At 38.1% G+C, this 20,126-nt stretch overlaps 1 protein-coding gene across 7 annotated transcripts; it reads right to left on the minus strand.

The window, feature by feature from the left end:
* Positions 1-377: 377 nt before the first annotated feature.
* LOC121873344 (GPI transamidase component PIG-S-like) lies at positions 378-19,241 on the minus strand. Of its 7 annotated transcripts, none has more exons than XM_042376875.1 (11): positions 19,199-19,241; positions 11,623-11,936; positions 10,675-10,902; positions 10,275-10,396; positions 9,915-10,011; positions 8,566-8,742; positions 8,098-8,209; positions 7,364-7,517; positions 6,503-6,628; positions 3,891-4,114; positions 378-2,459 (listed from the first exon to the last, which is right to left on the minus strand). In XM_042376875.1, the coding sequence occupies exons 2-11, from the start codon at positions 11,879-11,881 to the stop codon at positions 2,345-2,347; spliced, it is 1,614 nt and encodes a 537-aa protein (XP_042232809.1). In that variant the 5' UTR covers positions 11,882-11,936; positions 19,199-19,241; the 3' UTR covers positions 378-2,344. The 7 variants fall into 7 exon arrangements, with proteins under 7 accessions (XP_042232809.1, XP_042232807.1, XP_042232813.1 ...); XM_042376873.1 differs by having other exon boundaries at positions 19,095-19,220; XM_042376879.1 differs by lacking the exon at positions 19,199-19,241 and adding an exon at positions 19,176-19,195.
* Between the last annotated feature and the right edge of the window lie 885 nt (positions 19,242-20,126).

Genomic DNA, 20,126 nt, shown 5'->3' on the forward strand with positions numbered 1-20,126 from the left:
TCCGAAAAAAATTATAAAAGATGCCATACAGAATTTTGCAGAGATCATGTAAAGACATGTAATTCAAACCGTACCACTGTCCTCACCAGTGGGAGACCTCGCACATCAACAAGTGAGGGCATTGTTGCGGTTGTAATGCAAGCCTTCTTGCAATCTGGAAGGCAATGTGTATAAAATTTTTCTGGAATGCCCTGTACATGTATATCACAAGTCATCTCGTATGAGCTCAACAAGATCAAGGAAAGATACAAATAGATTGAATTGACTGTAATTATCCGGATATCAACAGGTCCTTAATCAGCACGTGATTGTGGATAATAGTCATAAAATAATGAATGTAAATGTCTTGGTATTATAACACAGAAATAGATAATCTCTATATTGTAAAAATTTTACTTGAAAAGCTTTTAGTAGTAGTGTACAAAGAAAAAAATCAAGATGACTTAACAATGTCATAGTACATTATACATTAAAAACCATCACTACACACTACAACACTGACCATACCAGAAAATTTCCAGCACCGTTCACTCACAGGAAAATATCGTTGGTCTTAATCCATAAATACTTGCAGTCGGGTGTTCTGACAAGCTAAACTCCCTACTACCCAAGCTTTTTCCTGTTTAAAGCTCCATTTTTTCATAACTTTTACCTACTAAAGTCATTTATACTTCACACAAGATCACTACAACTCCCTGCCACAGTATTTTATGTCATGTAACCTCCAGCAGTTCAAACTATTGTGCTCAAGATAGTTTTAGACTGGCAAGGGGTTGAGGTGGGACAAGATCTTTCGTCACTGGTCTACAGAGAGAACCCTATACACAAAGGGTTAGCAGACTATCTCCACTAATCCCCACTATGGGGATGCCACTTTTGATTGTTTTATTTGGCTAACATCATACGATTTTATTCAGCAAAGTGAGATGCCTGTACACAATGGACCATCTGTATAAAACAATAAAATAGAAGTAACTTAAATAATTCCCTTACTGAGGAATGATTTGTTTTTAAGGGACTTACAAAATCAGCCTCTTGAGATAAATATTTTTAGCAGTAAATGTCTTAACCCAACATTATCATATGAACTTGAGCCACAAAATACTGTACTGCCAGGACCCAGTCAGTGGACACACACCAAAACTACATAAAGTGTTCTGACTGACACACAGAAACAAACAAATATTAATCCTTTACAGTACAGAGACGTCATCGGTGCCATTCATCACGCTACCACAAAATATAGAAGAAGAAATTATAAGAAAATAATGTAATAATACTAGAGTGGAATGCTGATGTCAGAGTATACAAAAAATATTTTTCAGAATGTGGCAATTATTTAGAATTGATATTCATAGAGCTGACTGGTGTAGCATGAAATTTTTTGCAATATTCTTAAATAATGTCAAAAGTGGACAGATTTAAAAAAAATAATAATAATAAAAAAGATACGATATTATGTCGCTAATGTTACAGTAAAATCAATGAGTAATATTTGTTTTTAATTGATACAATATGTGGGAATTGTGTTGAAACTTTAGTACTAAGTTCCTACTTCAATATGACACAACAATGTTTATGTAACAGAGCACACTACAGTATATGTACAGTCACTTAAAAACCTATGGATACAATATTGCGTTGAAAAAAAGGACAACGGATGATGGATTTCAGCAACCCTACCAAGGCATCAAGAGTCACAGTGATCATTCTGAAATTCATCAACACCTGGCTGTGTGACGAACATCTTCACACCTGACCTTTACCTTCAACACACAGTTACTTAACCTATCAATATACTGTACTTGTTGACTGGTGCTGAGCATATCTAAAAATGGTCACTCATATTCGATCCAATACAGTGAGACATATTTGACAGACTACTGTATATGGGAGAGTATAACCCATCAGATGTGAACCTCCATATAACAGACTATGCCTGTTAAATGGAAGGTTTTACTGTAATACCTCGAGTAATTTATCTATAGATGGGAGTATAGACAAAGCTGCTTTATAAACAGAACCTCAAAGATAATACAGGTGTAAAAATTAAGTTGGTTTATACATAGCAATTGTAAAATAGTATCTACAGCAGTAAGTTTACAAGTAAGACAGAAAACCCATTCTTGTATTTCATGTAAAACACCCAATCATGTGTAATGAAGAAGCCAAACTGAAAAAAAGAAAAAAAAGTCGTACTTTGACATAATTTTCTTCCAAAACTGAAACAGTAATCTTAATCAGGTCCAACTAAACAAACACCCACACACTTTACCTATCCATCATAATACAGTGATGTTTCTTGATACAGGTATTTATAAAATAAAAAGTTGTCGATCACAAACTACTCCACCTTCTCCTTCCTTCCTGATGATCTCCAGTATAAACTCATCACCATCTTCAGGGACAGGATGACTGGTATACTCACAGGCAGAAACAGAGGAACATATATGGCATACCTGTTGAAGGAGGAAAGTTGTTATATATACTATACTATACAGTACTGTACTGTATGTTAAATATACTCCAGTCTGAAAAGGATTAGTCTGACGATGAAGTAGTTTTAAATCCTTGCTGAAATCACCCAAATTTTACATCCTTTCAGTCATTTTCCTGAAGTTTATTGTTTATAAACTGAACACATCCATTATTCTACTTATCATTGATATAATGTGAATGGGAGGAGAAAAATAAATCTATCTCATCTGTTTAAAGGACAACTCCAGTGCTAAGTTCTTCCTAATTGACATCCAAGAGTATCAGGTATAATGGGAGGTTCAACATTAGAGACACACATTTGTGACAAGAGGAATGTAAACATAAAAAGGTCTGTCCAAAAAGAAACCAAACTTTTTAAATAGCACGCCAACGAGCCGGCGCAGCGTGCTTGCAACGGGAGCCGACAAAGCCATCAAATGCTTATTTTCAGTAGGGACCTTTGGTTAGGCTTGGTTACTGATCAGTAGTAGTAATAATATATCTTCAAAATTAAACATGAAGTTTTATAAATGAATATAAAAAGCATTTTTACTTGCTGGCTTTCAGGGTTGGAGCTTGTTGTAAAACCTTAATTTATCTGGGCAAGTAGCTCTTTATGTAACCGTTGTACCGATTCAATTTTATAGTGTATAGTACAGTATAAGGGTGATTCAAAACTTAGGGGCACAATGTATTTGACATTTTAATACAGTATATTCTGTATGTACAGTATTAAATTATTTCAAGTCATTAATTAACACAAATTACTCAAATTTCAAAATCTGAATCCAGATCCTTAACCAGCAGGTAAAGAGAGTACTGTACCTTTGTATGAATTTTGAACATAAATCCACATTCTGACCTCACGGGTAATAGGTCAGTTTTCATTTTCACAATAAAACGCCTTTTCTTTAGAAACTGAAAACTAACGTGGTAAAGCGTAAAGACAGAGTATCTGTATATTACTGTACTGAGAAAATGTTTATAAAGCTGACTTAAAACTTAAGACACAACATAACTGACATTTTAAATATTCTGTATATAGTATCTATCTCAAGAATACAGTCACCCTGGAAAAGATAGGTTCTGTCATAGGGTGCTCTGGGAACTTGTCAAGCATGGAAAATGGCTGTGAAACGATAATGATGACGATACCAAACAAATACAATACAATACAGTGAAACCTCCATTTAATGGACTTATCTCTCCATATGGTGTACTTGTGATCCGTTAAATGGAGGGTTTCGTATACAGGTATAAGCAAACCATGGTATAATGGACTTTCATTTCTATATACAGTATTGTACTAGTGCCTTAGATGGAGGTTTTACATCTATCAGACCATTGATGTCATGGACTTTCATTTCTACATAGTCCATTAAATAAAGGTTGTTTCACAGTACAGTACTTACTTTTGGTTGTCAGGGAAGTACAACAAAGCCAACATGGAGGGATGGAAGAATGCGGCATCAGCTTGGGTGAAGGATTGAGTACAGTAGAGAGTTGCCTCCTGTAGTCTTCCTTCTCTGGCAGCTTGACCACACTCCCCCCACTCCTCCACAGCTCCCCACACCCATCCTCCTACTTCATCACTGATCACCATGTTGCTGATCTCTCCGACGAGTTCACACAGCGACTGCAGGAAGTATCAGTAGAGTAGTACAGTATATGGTATAGAGATATTGTAATTATTCTTTTGCTGTAAATCAACAGCAGAAACTACTATAGTACAGTATACACACTACAGTATAAATATTCTAATTATTCTTTTATTGTAAACCAATTAAAATTTTTAAAAGTTTCCAAGAATTTTTTTAACAGTATGTACGGGTATTCAGTTAGTGTCGAAGAGTACACACCGAGACACAGTTATTAACCCCCATAAATAAGGCAACGAGGACGTGTATGAAAACATCTCGGATTTTTGTGATCGTTAACTTATGAACTTAATTCTTTAAAGGAAATTTTGAGTTATGTTCAGCATTGGTCGAAACCAACCAAAAATGTCACCCAGAAAACCTTTTTTTTTCATTTATTCTAACAGACATACAGTATATTAATTTAAGTACTTATTAATCCCTTGTGTATGGGGTTCCCTGAGATGAATAAAATCGTCTGACATTATCCAAATAAAATAATTCAAAACAAAAAAGTAAGTTTGGTATACACAAAACTTACTAAAATATTGCAACCTCTGAGTCAGTGGGCCATGAGAGGACCCCAACATCTATTAGATATGAATTGAATTGAAACAGTTTATTTTGCCAGGAAAACACAGATACAAGTGGATAATAATAACAATATTAACATAGCTGAGCCAGTTGAGAACCTGAGCTCTCTTTTAGGCACCTGATATATACTGTACTACACATTTATCTCAAGGAAGTATTATGTAACATTTAGTAACATCTGGAATAGTACAATAGCATGGTGGTAATAAGAACATCTCATAATGTTATCACGGTTATCACTTCAATATTAATTTATTTTATTTACTGTATTTATTATATTTTTTTTGTTAATTTTTTTTACTTATAAGTATATACATAAATTACAGTGAAATTGAAAAACATGAGTATAATGGGGGAGCAGTACAACATGGGTTGTACAGTATTATGGTTGAACAAGAGGACAGAGCTGCCAGTATTATGTCGAGTCAATTATGTTTATTGCAATGGTAATTACTTATCTATTTACATGATAATTTCCAATAAAACGGTTTTGATGGTACAATAAAAGCAGGTACTGTAAATATAGTAGGTGGGTGTTACAAGAAATATTAATACTTAGACAATAGATATTTTTTAAGAGATGATTTAAAGGAAGGGAGCGTAGTCTTTGCTCGGATGGGTGGGGGTAAGTTGTTCCACACCTTCACACCGTGATAATTTATGGAGGTCTGGGACTGAAAGGAGCGCATGGGGGGGGGGGTGATCTTAGTAGCTCTGGGTGCCTTAAGTTGTATCTCTGATTATTCCGGAACTGGAAATAATTATTGTTAAGCAAGTGATTGATAGATTTGTAAACAAAGAGGGCACAGCAGTAGGTGTTAATATCTTCGAATTTTAACATTTTCAATTTAGCAAATTTTTCGTTTGTTTGATCCGTTTTTTCCAGTAGGTCATTGTCCATACAACTCACTTTTGTGCAGTAACCAGAGATTGTGTTTTGAAGAGCCAAAGGCCCCCCATAGTATGTGACAGTGTATCAGGTGTTGTAAACAAGATCATGATAGATTTCTTTCATTGCAATGAGAGTGAGTGACTGTCGAGTGTGATACATGATACCGCACTGTTTATTGACTTTACTGTGAATGGCTTGTATGTGGTTTCTCCAATTAAGTTTCTCATCCACAATAACTCCGAGAAATTTAGTATTTTGTTCGCGTTTGAGGACTGTATTACCAAGGTACAGGGGGTCCAAGTCTGGGGATAAGTTTTTCCTTCTGTGAAAGATCGTGTTGTGGGTTTTCTCAAGGTTTAAGGTCAGTTTATTACGTATTACCCAGGTCCCGACTTTACCAGGGATGAAGCTTGTTGACATTTTTCTAATAAAATTGGTAAACTTAAGACTTCACAAATTTACAAATTGCCAACAAACAGGGGACACCTGTACTCATATAAATCCTAAATAACAGTAAAAATCAATATATATGAATGTACTGTACTCTGGGTCAACAAGCTTTCTCTATTTAACAAAACTCATACTGTAGTTACTTAAGTAGCGACCTCACAGTTAAGAAGTGTCGAGTGAATGTTCCATTTCAATCAAACTTTTGTAAACTCCAGAACTTCTTTGTTGGAATTGTCTGACTTGATTCCCAAGTCTTCCACCATACATACTTTCTTAACATAGATACAGTACTGTAATGGAACCAATAGTCCCCAGTAACATACAGATAAGTATGCAAGACTTTTTTTCTATTATCTGGTATGGTATTTTTTATTTCACTACTTATCAACTTGCTATTTTATTCAGCTCAGAGGATAACCTGTACACTAGGGATTAAAGGCTTGTACAGTACTTGCAATGTGATGCGAATGTTGGACAAGTACGAGGAGACTCTGGCTCGAGCTAAGCCATCCAGTTGCCACTCACTCAGCAGGGAAGTGTTCTCGGAGGGGAGTACCATCACTTTCCCCATTTCTTTCTAGAAGACACAAAAAACATGTACAGGAAAACCTCTATATAATATGTTAGTTGGGAGTTTCACATCCAGCAGACCCTCAAAATAATGGACTTTCATCTCTATATAGTTTCATTAGATGGAGGTTTCACATCTAATAAACCCTCGATACAATGGAATTTTCTCTCCCTGTAGTCCATTAAATAGAGGTTTCACTGTATACACAACAGGTAGAAATTAACTTGATCTGTCCCTTGTAGGTCATTTGTGAGCCTCTAGTCTATAAACATCAATATCATACACATACAATAACATACAATACAGTACAGGGTGTCCATAAACTATATCTGATCCATTCTAAAACTTATCAACAAAATATTATGGGTAGAACATGGCACACATGTAGAAATCTACAAAGACAAGAAAAAATTTAAGAGTTTTCTGTAAAGTGTAATTAAACCAGTGAGTTTTATCAATAATGTTTTTGAGGTTATGAAGTTATAATAAGGGTCAGCGCCTTATAAATCACTTTAAGATTAGTCCCCACTAGGTACCAGTTTTTGGGGTGGTTAAACTTCAGGCTGGTTAAGCTGAGGGGTTAAAACTTTATGTGAGCACTTGGAGGGAGGGAGGGGGGCCTAATCTTCAGGTGATCCACAAAGGCTAAAAAGTGTGAATGATCCTGGCTAAATCGCTGAAGCCCATATTGTAAATAAAATAACTCTTCTAGTCACCAACAAATAAGATAAGTCTACTCACCACCGACGGCACCGGCAATAGTCTATAAAGGTGAGTGAGCGCCGTAGTCATGACCAGGTGAGAATCAAGCGTCACGTGGCGAGTACCAGTTGTGTTCTTCTCAGCTGGAGGTATGTTGTGGATCATCACACCTCCCCATCGTGGTACCAGGAAGCTGAAATGTACAGAAATATATTTTAATTCTCGCTTGTGACGGCTAAAGTAACAGAATACAGTATAGTACCACAGCTTGGTTAGGTTAGGCTTGGGTAAGTTAGATCAGACTAGGTTAGAATAGGTCTGTTCTTTTTTTACTTTGTTATGAACTTTATTGCCCAGTATTAGTACAGGAGTAAATTGTTAGTAGTCAGAGAAAACCTGCCGAGTGCCACACCGGATAACATCTGTTCTGGGCTGGGAACTCAACCCAGTAGTGCAGTACCACCAATGATCTCCCTCTTATGCTTTCCCTCACTATCTCCTCTCAAACCATTACTCCACAATTCATTAAGAAACATCCATATTGACTTTCTTTCAAAATTTTACCAAACACCTGTGGAACTGATGTATGAGACAACCAAGAACTCAGCATCATTTTACATATTCCTTCCATTAACCAAATATACCCAAACCTCCATATAACGCACTCCTCTCTCCATAGGTGGGGGCGTTTCACATCTAACGGACCCTCGATATCACGGACTTTCCTCTCCAAATAGTCCATTAAATAAATAGAAGTTTGACTATATGTGTACCTGTTAGTCTCAAGTGGTTTGCCATCTGCCGAGTGTATCTGCAGGGGTAACTGTTTCTCTCGGGGGATATAGATCACGAAATGTAATGATGGCCTCGTCCATACAAACGACCCTGTAAAAGAGATTGCTTTAAAAATCTTTTCAAACAAGGTAGCGACATTCCACATCTACTGTACATAAGGAATAACGATGATTTACATTCCAGAATTTTTTTTCGAAAATCAAGGAATGACCTCATCCATGTTATAAAATTAACATTAATTAATTAAAAGGATGGTCAATAATGACAAAAAATTTATAATTAAAAAAGTGAATACAGGTAATTAAAAAAGTGTTGTCAACTACAAAAAACTATATACCTGTACTACAGTATACAGTACTGTATATTGCCACAGTAACTAAAAGGGGGAGGGACTGATAAAACAATTCAACCAATTAATCAATCGTCACAAAACTCCCGTACCGCACCTAACTTGGCCTCGATAGCGTTGATAGTAAGAGGCAGCTGGTCCTGGGGTAGGGCATAGTGTTCGTGTGAGGCCGACCACTGCGGAGACACACTGAGGCTGGTCATGTAAAGCACCTGTGACCTGACGATTAACTTGGTCACTTGCTCGAGTTGTTTCACCACTGGGGCCAAGTAATCTGTGAAATGGAAAGTGCAAATAGTAATGAAAAAAAAAAGTTCGCAAATACAGGGGTATACTGTATGTCCTGTACAGTCACTCAAAAGACTATATCTACTGGGGAAGAGGGGGGGTCGATGAATTTCAGAATGAACATTGCAACTCCTGTTGTCTAGGTAAGAAAGCAAAAATCCTTCTTCCATTGTCATATTTTGTGAAAAAAAAAATGTATATGGCAGATAGTCATTTGAGTGACTGTACCTGACAATATCTGATAAAAATACTCGAAATCACCTGAAGTTTAGATATCGAAGGTTATTTCACCTGAAGATTAAAGTATACACATCCCAGCTTATTTCACCTGAAGACCAATCTCCCTAATGCTAATCTAACCTAACTTAATATTACCTATTTTAACCTAACCAAACTTAATCTAACCTAACTTGTCTTAGCCTTATCTATCCTAGCTTAACCTAACCAAATCACCAAGGTAGCATTATGTAATGGGCCCCTGTCTCATTAACAGAACATATTATATAAATGGGTCAATACATCTGATATTATTTTCAGATTCACCACCCTGTAACTTTCCACTGGCTATGAGGTGACATGTTCAATGCACGTGATAAGGTGTGCCCACGGGAAGCTGCGTCATACTATGCTGTAAAGGCATATATAGCCGGCTCTCTGGCCACCTGAAGCGAGCAGTAGTTTGATATCCTTGACTAGAGGAAGACGTTATTTGAGAGCCGCAGTGGATGGCTCCGTCTTCCCTCGAGGGGGAATGACATACCCATACCGTTCTCCCTCGATGGGTCACTACTCATAGTCGCTCACAGAAAGTTACATCGTAAGGACGTGACCTTACGTTTATAATACATAAACGCCGTCCCTTTCTCATTCACTCATATACAGTGGAACTTACGGTCGATCTACACTCAGGAATTATATATACAATCCTTTTATAATAAAACAAGGAACTACAGTTTGGGTTTCGTTACTTAAACCCAAATAATAAATATATGTGAATGGCCTGGTTAATTGCACAAGTAGCCGATTCAATTAAGGTGACAAATCTTCAGGTGATCAAAATTAGTCCAAATATTTGCCTCTGGAAAAGAATGCAGCATTAGTGACCCAATCAAAGCTAACCTAACCTCAGACTCTAGACGGTAAAATCCAAATAGTTACCATTAACTGCCGTCTCAACATCCCAGTCAATCCTCGTGCGGTGTGGCTCGGGTACCATCAGCGTCAAGGTCACGTCATACCCCGGCTCTGTCGGTACCTGTGGTCGTCAAGTACACAATGGTGAGTCACTCATATCTGCCAAGTCTTACCTACACACTAAGGATGGAGACTAATATCAATTGACAGTAAACTCTCTCAATAGTGGAGCAACTGTATAAGGCCCATAAAAATCTTGGGGCAAACAAAAGGCCACAATACATCTTGGGGCAACTTTATGATTCACTAGACCCGTCACTGAAGAGGGTGAAATTAAAAAAAAGTCTTCGTCAGCAATGAGCAGAGGTGAGGGCTGAGGCAGACCTGTCTCATGGCCTCCTTGTGTTGTCCGGGCAGCTGGTGGAGAAGCTTGGTGCCGTGGGCTCGCTTGATGGCCAGGGGGTCTACCACCATGCTTTTGATCACCATAGCCAGCAGCTGCAAGTCTGAAAGTTAACTTAATTTATTTAGAATAATATAAACTGGATTTGCTTCCCAGTATTGTATAGCAGTATGTTACGATAATGATGGTGATGATGATGGTGGTGGTGTTGATGTTGGTGGTGATGATTGCAGTGGTGTTGATGTTGTACATGATATGTTTAATTATTAAAAAAGAAAAGAAAAAGGATATCAAATTTACAACACAACACACACAAGTTCTATTATAATGCCTCTAACATTATTCACACACATAAACAACAACAACATGACAAACACTCACCCACATTTTGCCTAATATATACCACTCGGTGTCGTCCAACAATCACATCCACATTGTTACTCCCGAACAGCTTTTCTTGATGGAGGACGACCAAGGCCAAGGTCCCGGAAGCGACGTATATTTCTTTGGGGATTTCGGTGTCAAGCTCTGCTAATGAGTCGACTGTTTTTATCAGTCCTAATTCTCTCTTTGTAGGTAATCTTTGTGATATGTGGAACTTGACACCTTCTGTAGAGAAATATAACCACAATATTAGTACAGTATGGTAAATTGCAAGATGTATTTGTGGGACAATTTTGAGGCAAAATGTTGATCGATATGATAAATTGTCAGAATCTACATAGTTTGTCAGCCACAGCACTGGAAAAATGTTGAGGTAATGACGGAGAGGTTAGTGAAACAGCTGTCGATTTTATTTTTGTAATTTTATGCACACAACTCAACACAATGTGACACTGAGGCAGAAGGAGGGAGTTTGGGGCATTTACTTTAATAATGCAACTGTATCACACTGTGTGTGTGTGTAAGGTAAAGATCTCTTATGTTCTGTAAAGTGTCATGTTTTGTCTGTGCTTCATCATGGAAGAAAGGAAGTTGTACACAGAAACACACAGTCGACTGATGACATCACCCTCCCCAGTGACACACAAGTTATATGGCTACACTGTTCACATCTACCTGAGTAACAGACAACCTAATGCATCACACCAACGGACTCACACTCCCCACACACAGAAAACACACTAAAACCTAATGGCATAACCATAACATGAAAGGAAATTTTATCAATGCTTAGGTCACATTCTTTCCCTCAAATACCTGTACTGTAGTAGTAATAAAATTAAAACAATACTGTACTACCAAAAATTGGCACAGCATATTAAACACTATTGTATTGTACTTCTAAATTTTATTCGGAATTAAGACAACATTTTACAAAAAACTCACGCACTGATTGAAGATTCTTTTCTAAATCGTCTGCAAACATATGCTTGGTCACACCCACGATTTTCATCCCTACAGCATGATAACGCAGTTGACCGGACAGATTCTCTATGGTGGAATACGGTAACTGGGTGCGGTAGACAGTCGTCGTGTACCACCACACGGGCAGCCCCACCAACACCAGCACTACTGCAAACCCTGCGGCTGCCCAGGCTCCCTCCTGGCCACCCATCTTGGTCTTCACTTCTTTAGCCTTGGTCATCTTCTCTTGTGTGGGACCTCACATAACCATTTCATGCAGATTAATAGTGTGACATCTGTAAGATTTGAAAATCTATATAGATACTGTATGAGACATATTCTATAAAGGATTCAAGCACACACTGTACTGCGCACATCATTGTCATCCCTAAAAATCCCATCTAATTCATATTACGCTACATAACATTCAAATGCACAGCGCTTGTAGAACCCCAGAAAACGGGAAACATTGAGAAAGGACAACTCACCTACTCAAGGTTCCTAGACCATGTGTGGTATTGTACCCAGGTATAGTTATATCATATCAAGTGTATGTATTCATAGCATTAAGGATCACTCAGGGTAGGCATAAGATGAATGTTAAAGTCCAGTTGAGCCGGACTAGGGTACTGTAAGACTAAGTGTGGAGCAGGGTTTGAAGGTCCTACTATTTACGTCTGTGAGCGTGTAGCGAACCTAACTCCAACAGATATCATATGAAAATACATGAGAACAATGATCTGGAAAAAGGATAAATGTATCAGGACTATGTGAGGTGTTGACAGTGATCTAGAAACTATACTGGAAAGGAAATATCGTGTATGCGTCGGTATGAATTTAATACACCTCGTAGCCTCACGTGACATATACCCACGACAGGTACAGTGATCAGAGAACCTTATGTCTGTGTTCAAATAGTGCACTGTGTGAGAGGAGGATCCCTCATTACAGTTTTTAAGTGAAGTTGATACACCCCCGCCATGATCATTCGGCTTTTGTTTCAAGGCGCGTCATGTACCCGCCTCAGATGCCCGTTGATATTAAAATCCCAGGCATTTAACCAAGCACTAGCAAACCAAGACCTGACCTTAGTGTATAAGTTAGGATTAATATATGTGTTTATAAGAAATGAGTGACAATATACCGTAAAGTGTTCAGGTGAGAACCATAAGAAACAAAAGTGTAAATTGAGGATTGGAAACGGTAGGCCTATGTGACGAGAAGCGGCGGGAAGCCGGCCTTAGTCTTTCCCGTTCTGCCGTCACCACAGGTCAGTGCCCTAGCGGGCTATATCCCGCCCTACAATTAAGGTTGATAAATAACAGTTACTACAGTTTAAAGCTTTGCCGGATATATAAGTGTGATAGGGATGTGTTAAGGGATGGGATAACCGCCCGTCAGGCATTATTGCTTAGTCTTTCCCGTTCTGCCGTCACCACAGGTGCCACGTGGTTGGGGTATCTTGCCGCCCGGCCGCCATTGTCTCCTGGAGCGCCACACCAGGTGGGGAATTACTCCCCACTATACCAGTCCACTATGAACCGGTGGATTCCCAGCGCACCACTCCACATGAATAGTCACAACTAAGGAGACCGTGAGAAACTGCGGTCGTCACTTGGAGCGACCTATAATACCAGGCGTAGAAATAGTGCTGGTATGTCTCTAAGTGAAGCCCCCGTCTTTACCCACCGAGGGCGGTGTGCGAACGAGGGGCCCGTTGTGTATACCTAAAAGTCACAAGGAGTCACATACTTGCAGGTATGGAGTGTAACAGGTGTGTTGCGATGGTGCTACTATGTATGATAACCGACGGTGCTACAAGCCACACCAGTGGAACAGTCTGATGTGTTAAGGGATATTGTAAGAAGGAACGACCGAGATACGGCGTTCACCGATTGTTATGCAATAAGTGGGTGGATGACCCGCCAGTAATGTAGGAGTCTGGGGCCCAGCTGGGTAACCAAAATTCCGTTGTTCTTCTGAGGAAGGCCAATTCATGTATGTTTTTTTTACCAGTGTGTTTTATAAGAAATAAATCAATGAAGACATGTTATGGTTTCACCCTTCTTTACCCTTATCGATCTGATCAATGGAAAACCTAACCCAATGCCTAGTCCGCTCTGCCCGCTACCTAACGAGCTACATGCTGTCCAGAGGGGGTCTGGTGGCAGCGACCCTTAGACATTAAGATTAGAGTTAAGTTATCCCCTTAGATTTAGTGACCCCAGTCTGGCAGTATAACACCCATATGCAACCCACATTCCACACATTGATCAACACACACACAGAAAACATATTCAAATAAAAATGAGGCACAGAATATTATATACCAAATCTTAATAGGTCTGAACATCCACTCCACCACATTGACGCCAAGGTTTGTGTTCCTAGAGAAGTAACACTATAAGCAAACAGAAGCTTCCATACTAAAAAAGGTGGAGGGAGGATAGGGGGGGGGGGGTGTTATGTACTGCCCAAGACAATGCCACACATTTTGACGGTTTCATTGACTGTTATCAATATATTGACTCGGTATGTGGATCACGTGAAGATTAGACATCACAGCTTCTTTGACCCGATAATTAAACACCTTAGTGCAGTTTTTGAGGAATAAATTAGGTTATGCTTGGTTAGGTTAGGTGTGTTAGAATAGGTTAGCATTAGGGTGATTAAGCTTCAGGTAAAGTTAGGTTAGGTTATACTTGGTTAGGTGTGTTAGGTTAGGTTAGAAATTTATCTCAAATTTCTTTTTATGGCAGAAATCAAATATAAAAAGCAATTAATTGAACTAAGAAAGAGAAAGATATTCGGTAAATTTAGTACATTCCATCCACCGCTAATCAGCCTACTGGCCGCACTTTTCTTTATTACAACGCTTATTTTCCAACGTTGGTACAAGAGGAAACCAAACTAAGCAGAGAAAACTTAACCTTACCTTACTTGGTATTGTCACCGGATTATCACTCTTCTCATATCTGTTCTCGGATAGAGATTGAAACCAGGACACTAATGAGAGAAAATGTGTCCTTTATCTAACACTGACAGGAAGCTACTAAAGATAAGGTAGGCTTGTGTAAGGGATATTTTGGTACTACAGTACAGTATATACGTCACACTTCATATTTGATGTCTTGTGAACAGTAAATGTTTTTAGAAAGTTAATCTCTTATTTTGCCCCGTTCACTGTACTGATGATCAAACATAAATACAATAGTAGATGACACATGGATCACCCGAGCGCTCGCCTCCAATCTTATTTAACCTGAAGATTAATCACCTTAATGCTAACCTAACCTAACCTAACCTTGATTTTTTTCTTTTTTGGGAGGTTAACCTTCCTTCCTGGTTGCAGTGATCTTGTAACTACTGGGCTTAAAATGTTCCAAACAAATCTATCTACCCTATTCTACCTAACCTAAAACACCGAACATATTCTACCTAACCTAACCTCATCTACCCTAACCAAGCCTAAATGAACCTACCTAACCAAACCTTATCTCACTAACCTAACCCTACCCAACCTAATCTCCGTAATACATAACATCATTAATTATGACCATTGAATGTAATAATATACTGTACTATGACCAAAATCCTAATATTACACTGAAGACACAACTACAGTATTACTCAACGAGGCCGAGCAAATACTGTACAGCAAGAACACACACCCTCCACCAGCAAGGGCGACCGCTGCTGTCTCATTCACAAATGCTGCATGACTTCTACTACACACACACACCTCTCACCTGAACTGTGTGAAACACTCAAACCCAAACCGAAACACCAATTTATCCCAAGTGAACCCCCAATCAAATTGAACCATCAAACAAACCAATGGACCCTCAGAGTTGCTACTCATCCTTTAAGTTTGGTTAGCTTAGGTCACAAAAGTTCATAGGTTAGGTCAGCTGAGGTGACAAAAGTTCCTAGTTAGGTTAGGTTAGCTTAGGTAACAAGTTCATAGGTTACATTACAAGTATATCTTGCTCTTGTTAGATTACCTACACAATGCTGTTCAGTTTTATTGTTTTTATTTTAGAATGGATATGAAGCCCCTTGAGTCAATACTGAAAATAATAAGTAAAATAATTCTGGGTCTTATAAACCTTCCATACTGTATAGTGAAAAACTAACATTAATTCCCCCACAAAGAGGAACAGTAGTAAAGATACTTAACTAACATGAACTGGTAAGAAACAGTGGAAGGGCTGAGTGACACAAATGGAGTGACTTCTTTGCACTTTATGTTGTAAAGAATACAGTAAAGAACCACCCACTCCCAGCAAACACTGAACAGCACTGCCAGAGGCTGACAGAATTTGCAATCCATTATAAAAATACTGTGTCAATTAAAAAATATGAATACTGTATATGCCTTTTTCATAACTTTAATACATTCTGCAGTAAAGATACCATAAATAATGTAATAAGCAAATACCTGTAGATCTATGGACCCTAATACTGTAGTGTTGTGTAATGAACTGAGAATTCTGTCAGAAAGTTTTCAGGTTAATCCCCTCTTCTCTCGCTCCCCTTTTCCTCTCTATATTTATCTGTATAGTATCTATACATCAATGTGTGCCCTCTCCGACATAGGAGGTCACACAAGGAAGGAGAAGAACTTATTATTTAAATACATAACTAAAAGTGAAATGAAATGTTTTTCTTTTAACTATTTCTTCCCTGGTACAGTACTGCATATACAGTACAGGTACTCCTTGACTTATGACCTACCTGACTTACGACCACCCTGACATATGATCGCCGCAGTTGTACAATTTTTTTTTAATTACGTATTTTCGACGTTAGTGATCGCGCTGTGTACTGACAAAATTTTCGTTTGTAATCCCCTATAAAATGGCTGGCAAGCATAAAAGTGAGAGTTCTCGTGGTGCTGAGAAGAAAAAGAGACACCCATCTTAGACTTTCTATGTACTGTATTATTTTTGCATTTCCGACTTACGACCATTTCGGTCCCTAACCCCGTCGTAAGTCGGGGACTGACTGTAACTGATTGGTGTCCTCAGCTAAAGTTACATGTATGCAAGATTAGACACTCTTACTACTATCAGTTCTTATGTGAGATTCAGAGATAAGAGGTTAGAGGTAGGGTGAGGGAGTCCACACAGTGACATCAGAGAAACTCTAGCCATACAACCACTACGGATGACGTCATCTTCTATAGACCTCGGTCAACAATACTGTACAGTAGGTTGCAGCAATGGCTGAGAGCAGCTCTACCACCATGAGGAATTGTTTGATTTCTTTCATTTTTTCCACAGATGTTCTCATTATCGCATTTTAAAAGAGACAACACTTACTAGAGCCTAATAGATCCTGACCTAACCAACCAAAAAATTCTACCTAACCCAGATCCCCCGCCATATTAAACAGAAAGTACTGTACATATTGATTCTGATATCTGGTACCAATGAATGCATCTTTATTGAAGCGTCATGACGTAATTTTACGTTTTTGGTGGAAGTGAGAGTACACTCGGACCAAGCAGGTCAGTTGTAAGCAAACAGATGACACGCAGTGGCTTACCAGATTTTTTGGAGGAGTAGGCAGCTACCAAGCAGGGAGGAACTACCGCCTGGGAAGATATTGGAAGCATAATGTGTTGTCTAATGGTAGACGCTGCTGCCATATGGCATCACAAAAATTGTGACCAAGTCCCAGGTTGCTGGTCTGACTTTCTGCCTCATTTACACACAATTGCAGGGTCTCAATTGTTTCTCTTACTATTGACAACACAACATACATACAGTACAGTATATTGTTTCTCATTTTTTTTAATTTTTGTATTTCTTTACAGTTTCTTTATTATTATTTATATTTTTATTACAGTGTTAATAATATTTTTATTATTATTATCATTATTATTATTTTATTTTAATTTTATTTATTTGTTATTACTATTACTGTTATTATTATTATTATTGTTACTACATTTTCGCCCCCCAGGCCCTGATGTGGGTCAGTATGATCTGTGGCCGGGTGGGCTAATCCCAGTGAAAAATAATAATAATAATAATAATAATTTACCCCGCAATTTCCCTCATACTTCATCCCTTGCCCACTACAGATAACTTATGATCATATGTACATAGAGGAAACCTAAAAAAGACTATAAAATAAAAAGTTGTCGCCTCTTTGAAAATACGTATTATACTAATGATAAGAAAATCTATGAAAAAAATTAAAGAAAATGAAACACTCCTTCTGGTGGTAGTACTGTTCTCATAAATTACCATAAGTTGCTGTTAAGGCTACTCTCTTCAAGTATTACTTACACATACAGTCATACACACACAAATACTTTTTCATTCACACATACATATTTTGGTATAATTATATTTTCGTACAACCAAGGAATCTGGTATTTTTAACACATGCAATAGATATATAACATAATTCTGAATAACTTTCATTCTATACACTTCTGTTGCAAGTGAATAAAAATGAACCTAATAGAACCTTACTTAAACAACCAAAGACACCTACCTCACACCCTAGACGGGGACTAACCCTTGCTATATTAAAGAGAAAGTACCACTACTTATTTTGATATCTGGTACCAATGAAAGCAACTTTATTGAAGCATCATGGTGTAATTGTAATTTTTTGTGGACGTAAGAGTATGGTCGGATAGAGGGAGTCGGTTGTAAAGAAACTGAGCAGACAACAATAAATCAATGGTCATTGCTAAAACAAAGGGCAGGTGTGGAGTCATTGGCTAATAGGTCACTGTCACGTCACGTCCCCCTCCCGTACGTGGTGAAGGCACATATATACGAAAACACACAAATCTTTGAGAGAGTAGCGGTGACAGGTGCTGCCTTATATAATAATAACAGAGAATAAAACACATCCAATACTCCGTTATCTGAGATTCACGAGAGTTGTAGAAGAAAAGGCATAGAATTATTAAATCTATAGACAGCAAATGCTAAAATCCCCGAAGGATATGGTTGTACATAACAAAAATACTCATACTTCATACACACATACATACAGTACATAAATGCAAGTAAATCACTGTAGGTGCGCTTGATCCAGGTATATGCTGATAACCACAAGGAAACAAGAACACACGAAGTTCCCGAGCACTTTCGTGTAATTCACATCTTCAGGGGTGAGTACATAAATATATACAATAATTCATACATGCATAAATACAGATGTATACATACTGTACATACACTGTATACTGTACACATAAATACATACTAGCCACTTCTCGTCTTATCAGCCAATGTGTAAAGCACCGATGGGTCTGGGTAGTACATCTGATGATGGCTTTGTTGTCTATCCTTGGATAAATTTATCTAACTATCCACCAATAATAAACCACAGAATAAAATTAAACCCAATATATCCACCGGCCCCGGGACAGTCTCGTACAATACCTTTTACAGTTATTAGGGACACAGTTATATGTTAGATACCCAGGAGAAGCGGTTATATACTCCACCACCACAGTGTTCACAGCCTGACGGTATAAATGGTGAACTAGATGAAACAAACACCATCAGTTAGTGATGGTGTTTACCTTGTGTGGTGGACCAGTGTTCCCACACTACCACGGCTAATATAATACAGTTACTTTATTTAAGCATATTAGATTACTAAAAGGAATATAACCCAATGTAAACATTTATTATATTATTATATAAAATTTTAGCTGATCACTGGGATTATCTGGTTCAATTAATCTGAAAATGTTTAACTAGATTTTCGTGTTAATTAACTAACATAAAATACTCTGCTATTCCCAAATAAGAACAATATGTACAATTCTGCAAAAATGATTTCGTTACAAAGTAAGTATAAATTTCCTAACTGGTTTATTATTTCTAATTATACTCAGTGACTGCCGGTGTGAACTGGTACCCTGCTGTGACACAAGAGAACAACAGGTTCCCAGGGCATTACCTTATAGCCACCCACTAGAAGCATTCAATAACGACTAAAAAGGCTGATTTTCATTGCACTACTTTGCCAGAATTCAACACAGGGTTCAGTTTTAGCATGTTACAGTAATTAGTGGGCGTTAGGCGCGGGTCGGGTCGTGTAACAAAGGGTGTTCATTGGGGCCTTCGATGTTGAGCGGCAGGAATTGGACAGTGATTACATAAGATCATCAAGATCGTCTTAGTGATGTGAAAGTATAAATCGATGTAGGATTTTTAATGCTAGACGCGATTGTATTTTTGAAAACTCAATTTCCACCGAGTTGGAGGTACAGCTGTTCTACAAGAACAGGAGAATCGACCCAGAGGAATGTGATTTCAGTATTGCTGGATATGACTTATTTACGAACCTTTCTCAAGAAACCTGCAAGAGAGGTGTGGTTATGTATGCTAGGCAAGACCTTAGAGCCAGCCAGGCGAGGGTACAGGGAGAGGATGTTTTTGAAGAGTCCAAGTGGTGTAAAATTAAACTAAAGGGAGGGGACTTACTTATCGTCGGGTGTATCT

The sequence above is a fragment of the Homarus americanus genome, unplaced genomic scaffold (genome assembly GCF_018991925.1).
Source record: "Homarus americanus isolate GMGI-L3 unplaced genomic scaffold, GMGI_Hamer_2.0 scaffold32929, whole genome shotgun sequence".
Lineage (NCBI taxonomy): Eukaryota > Metazoa > Arthropoda > Malacostraca > Decapoda > Nephropidae > Homarus > Homarus americanus.

What these genes read in the sequence shown, in the direction of transcription:
- LOC121873344 (XM_042376875.1), bottom strand. Translation starts at nt 11,881, where the DNA reads ATGACCAAGGCTAAAGAAGTGAAGACCAAGATGGGTGGCCAGGAGGGA. An exon ending in ATATATTAGGCAAAATGTGG is followed by an intron (nt 10,397 to 10,674) that starts GTGAGTGTTTGT and finishes GTTAACTTTCAG; the next exon opens with ACTTGCAGCTGCTGGCTATG. An exon ending in AAACCACTTGAGACTAACAG is followed by an intron (nt 7,518 to 8,097) that starts GTACACATATAG and finishes TGTACATTTCAG; the next exon opens with CTTCCTGGTACCACGATGGG.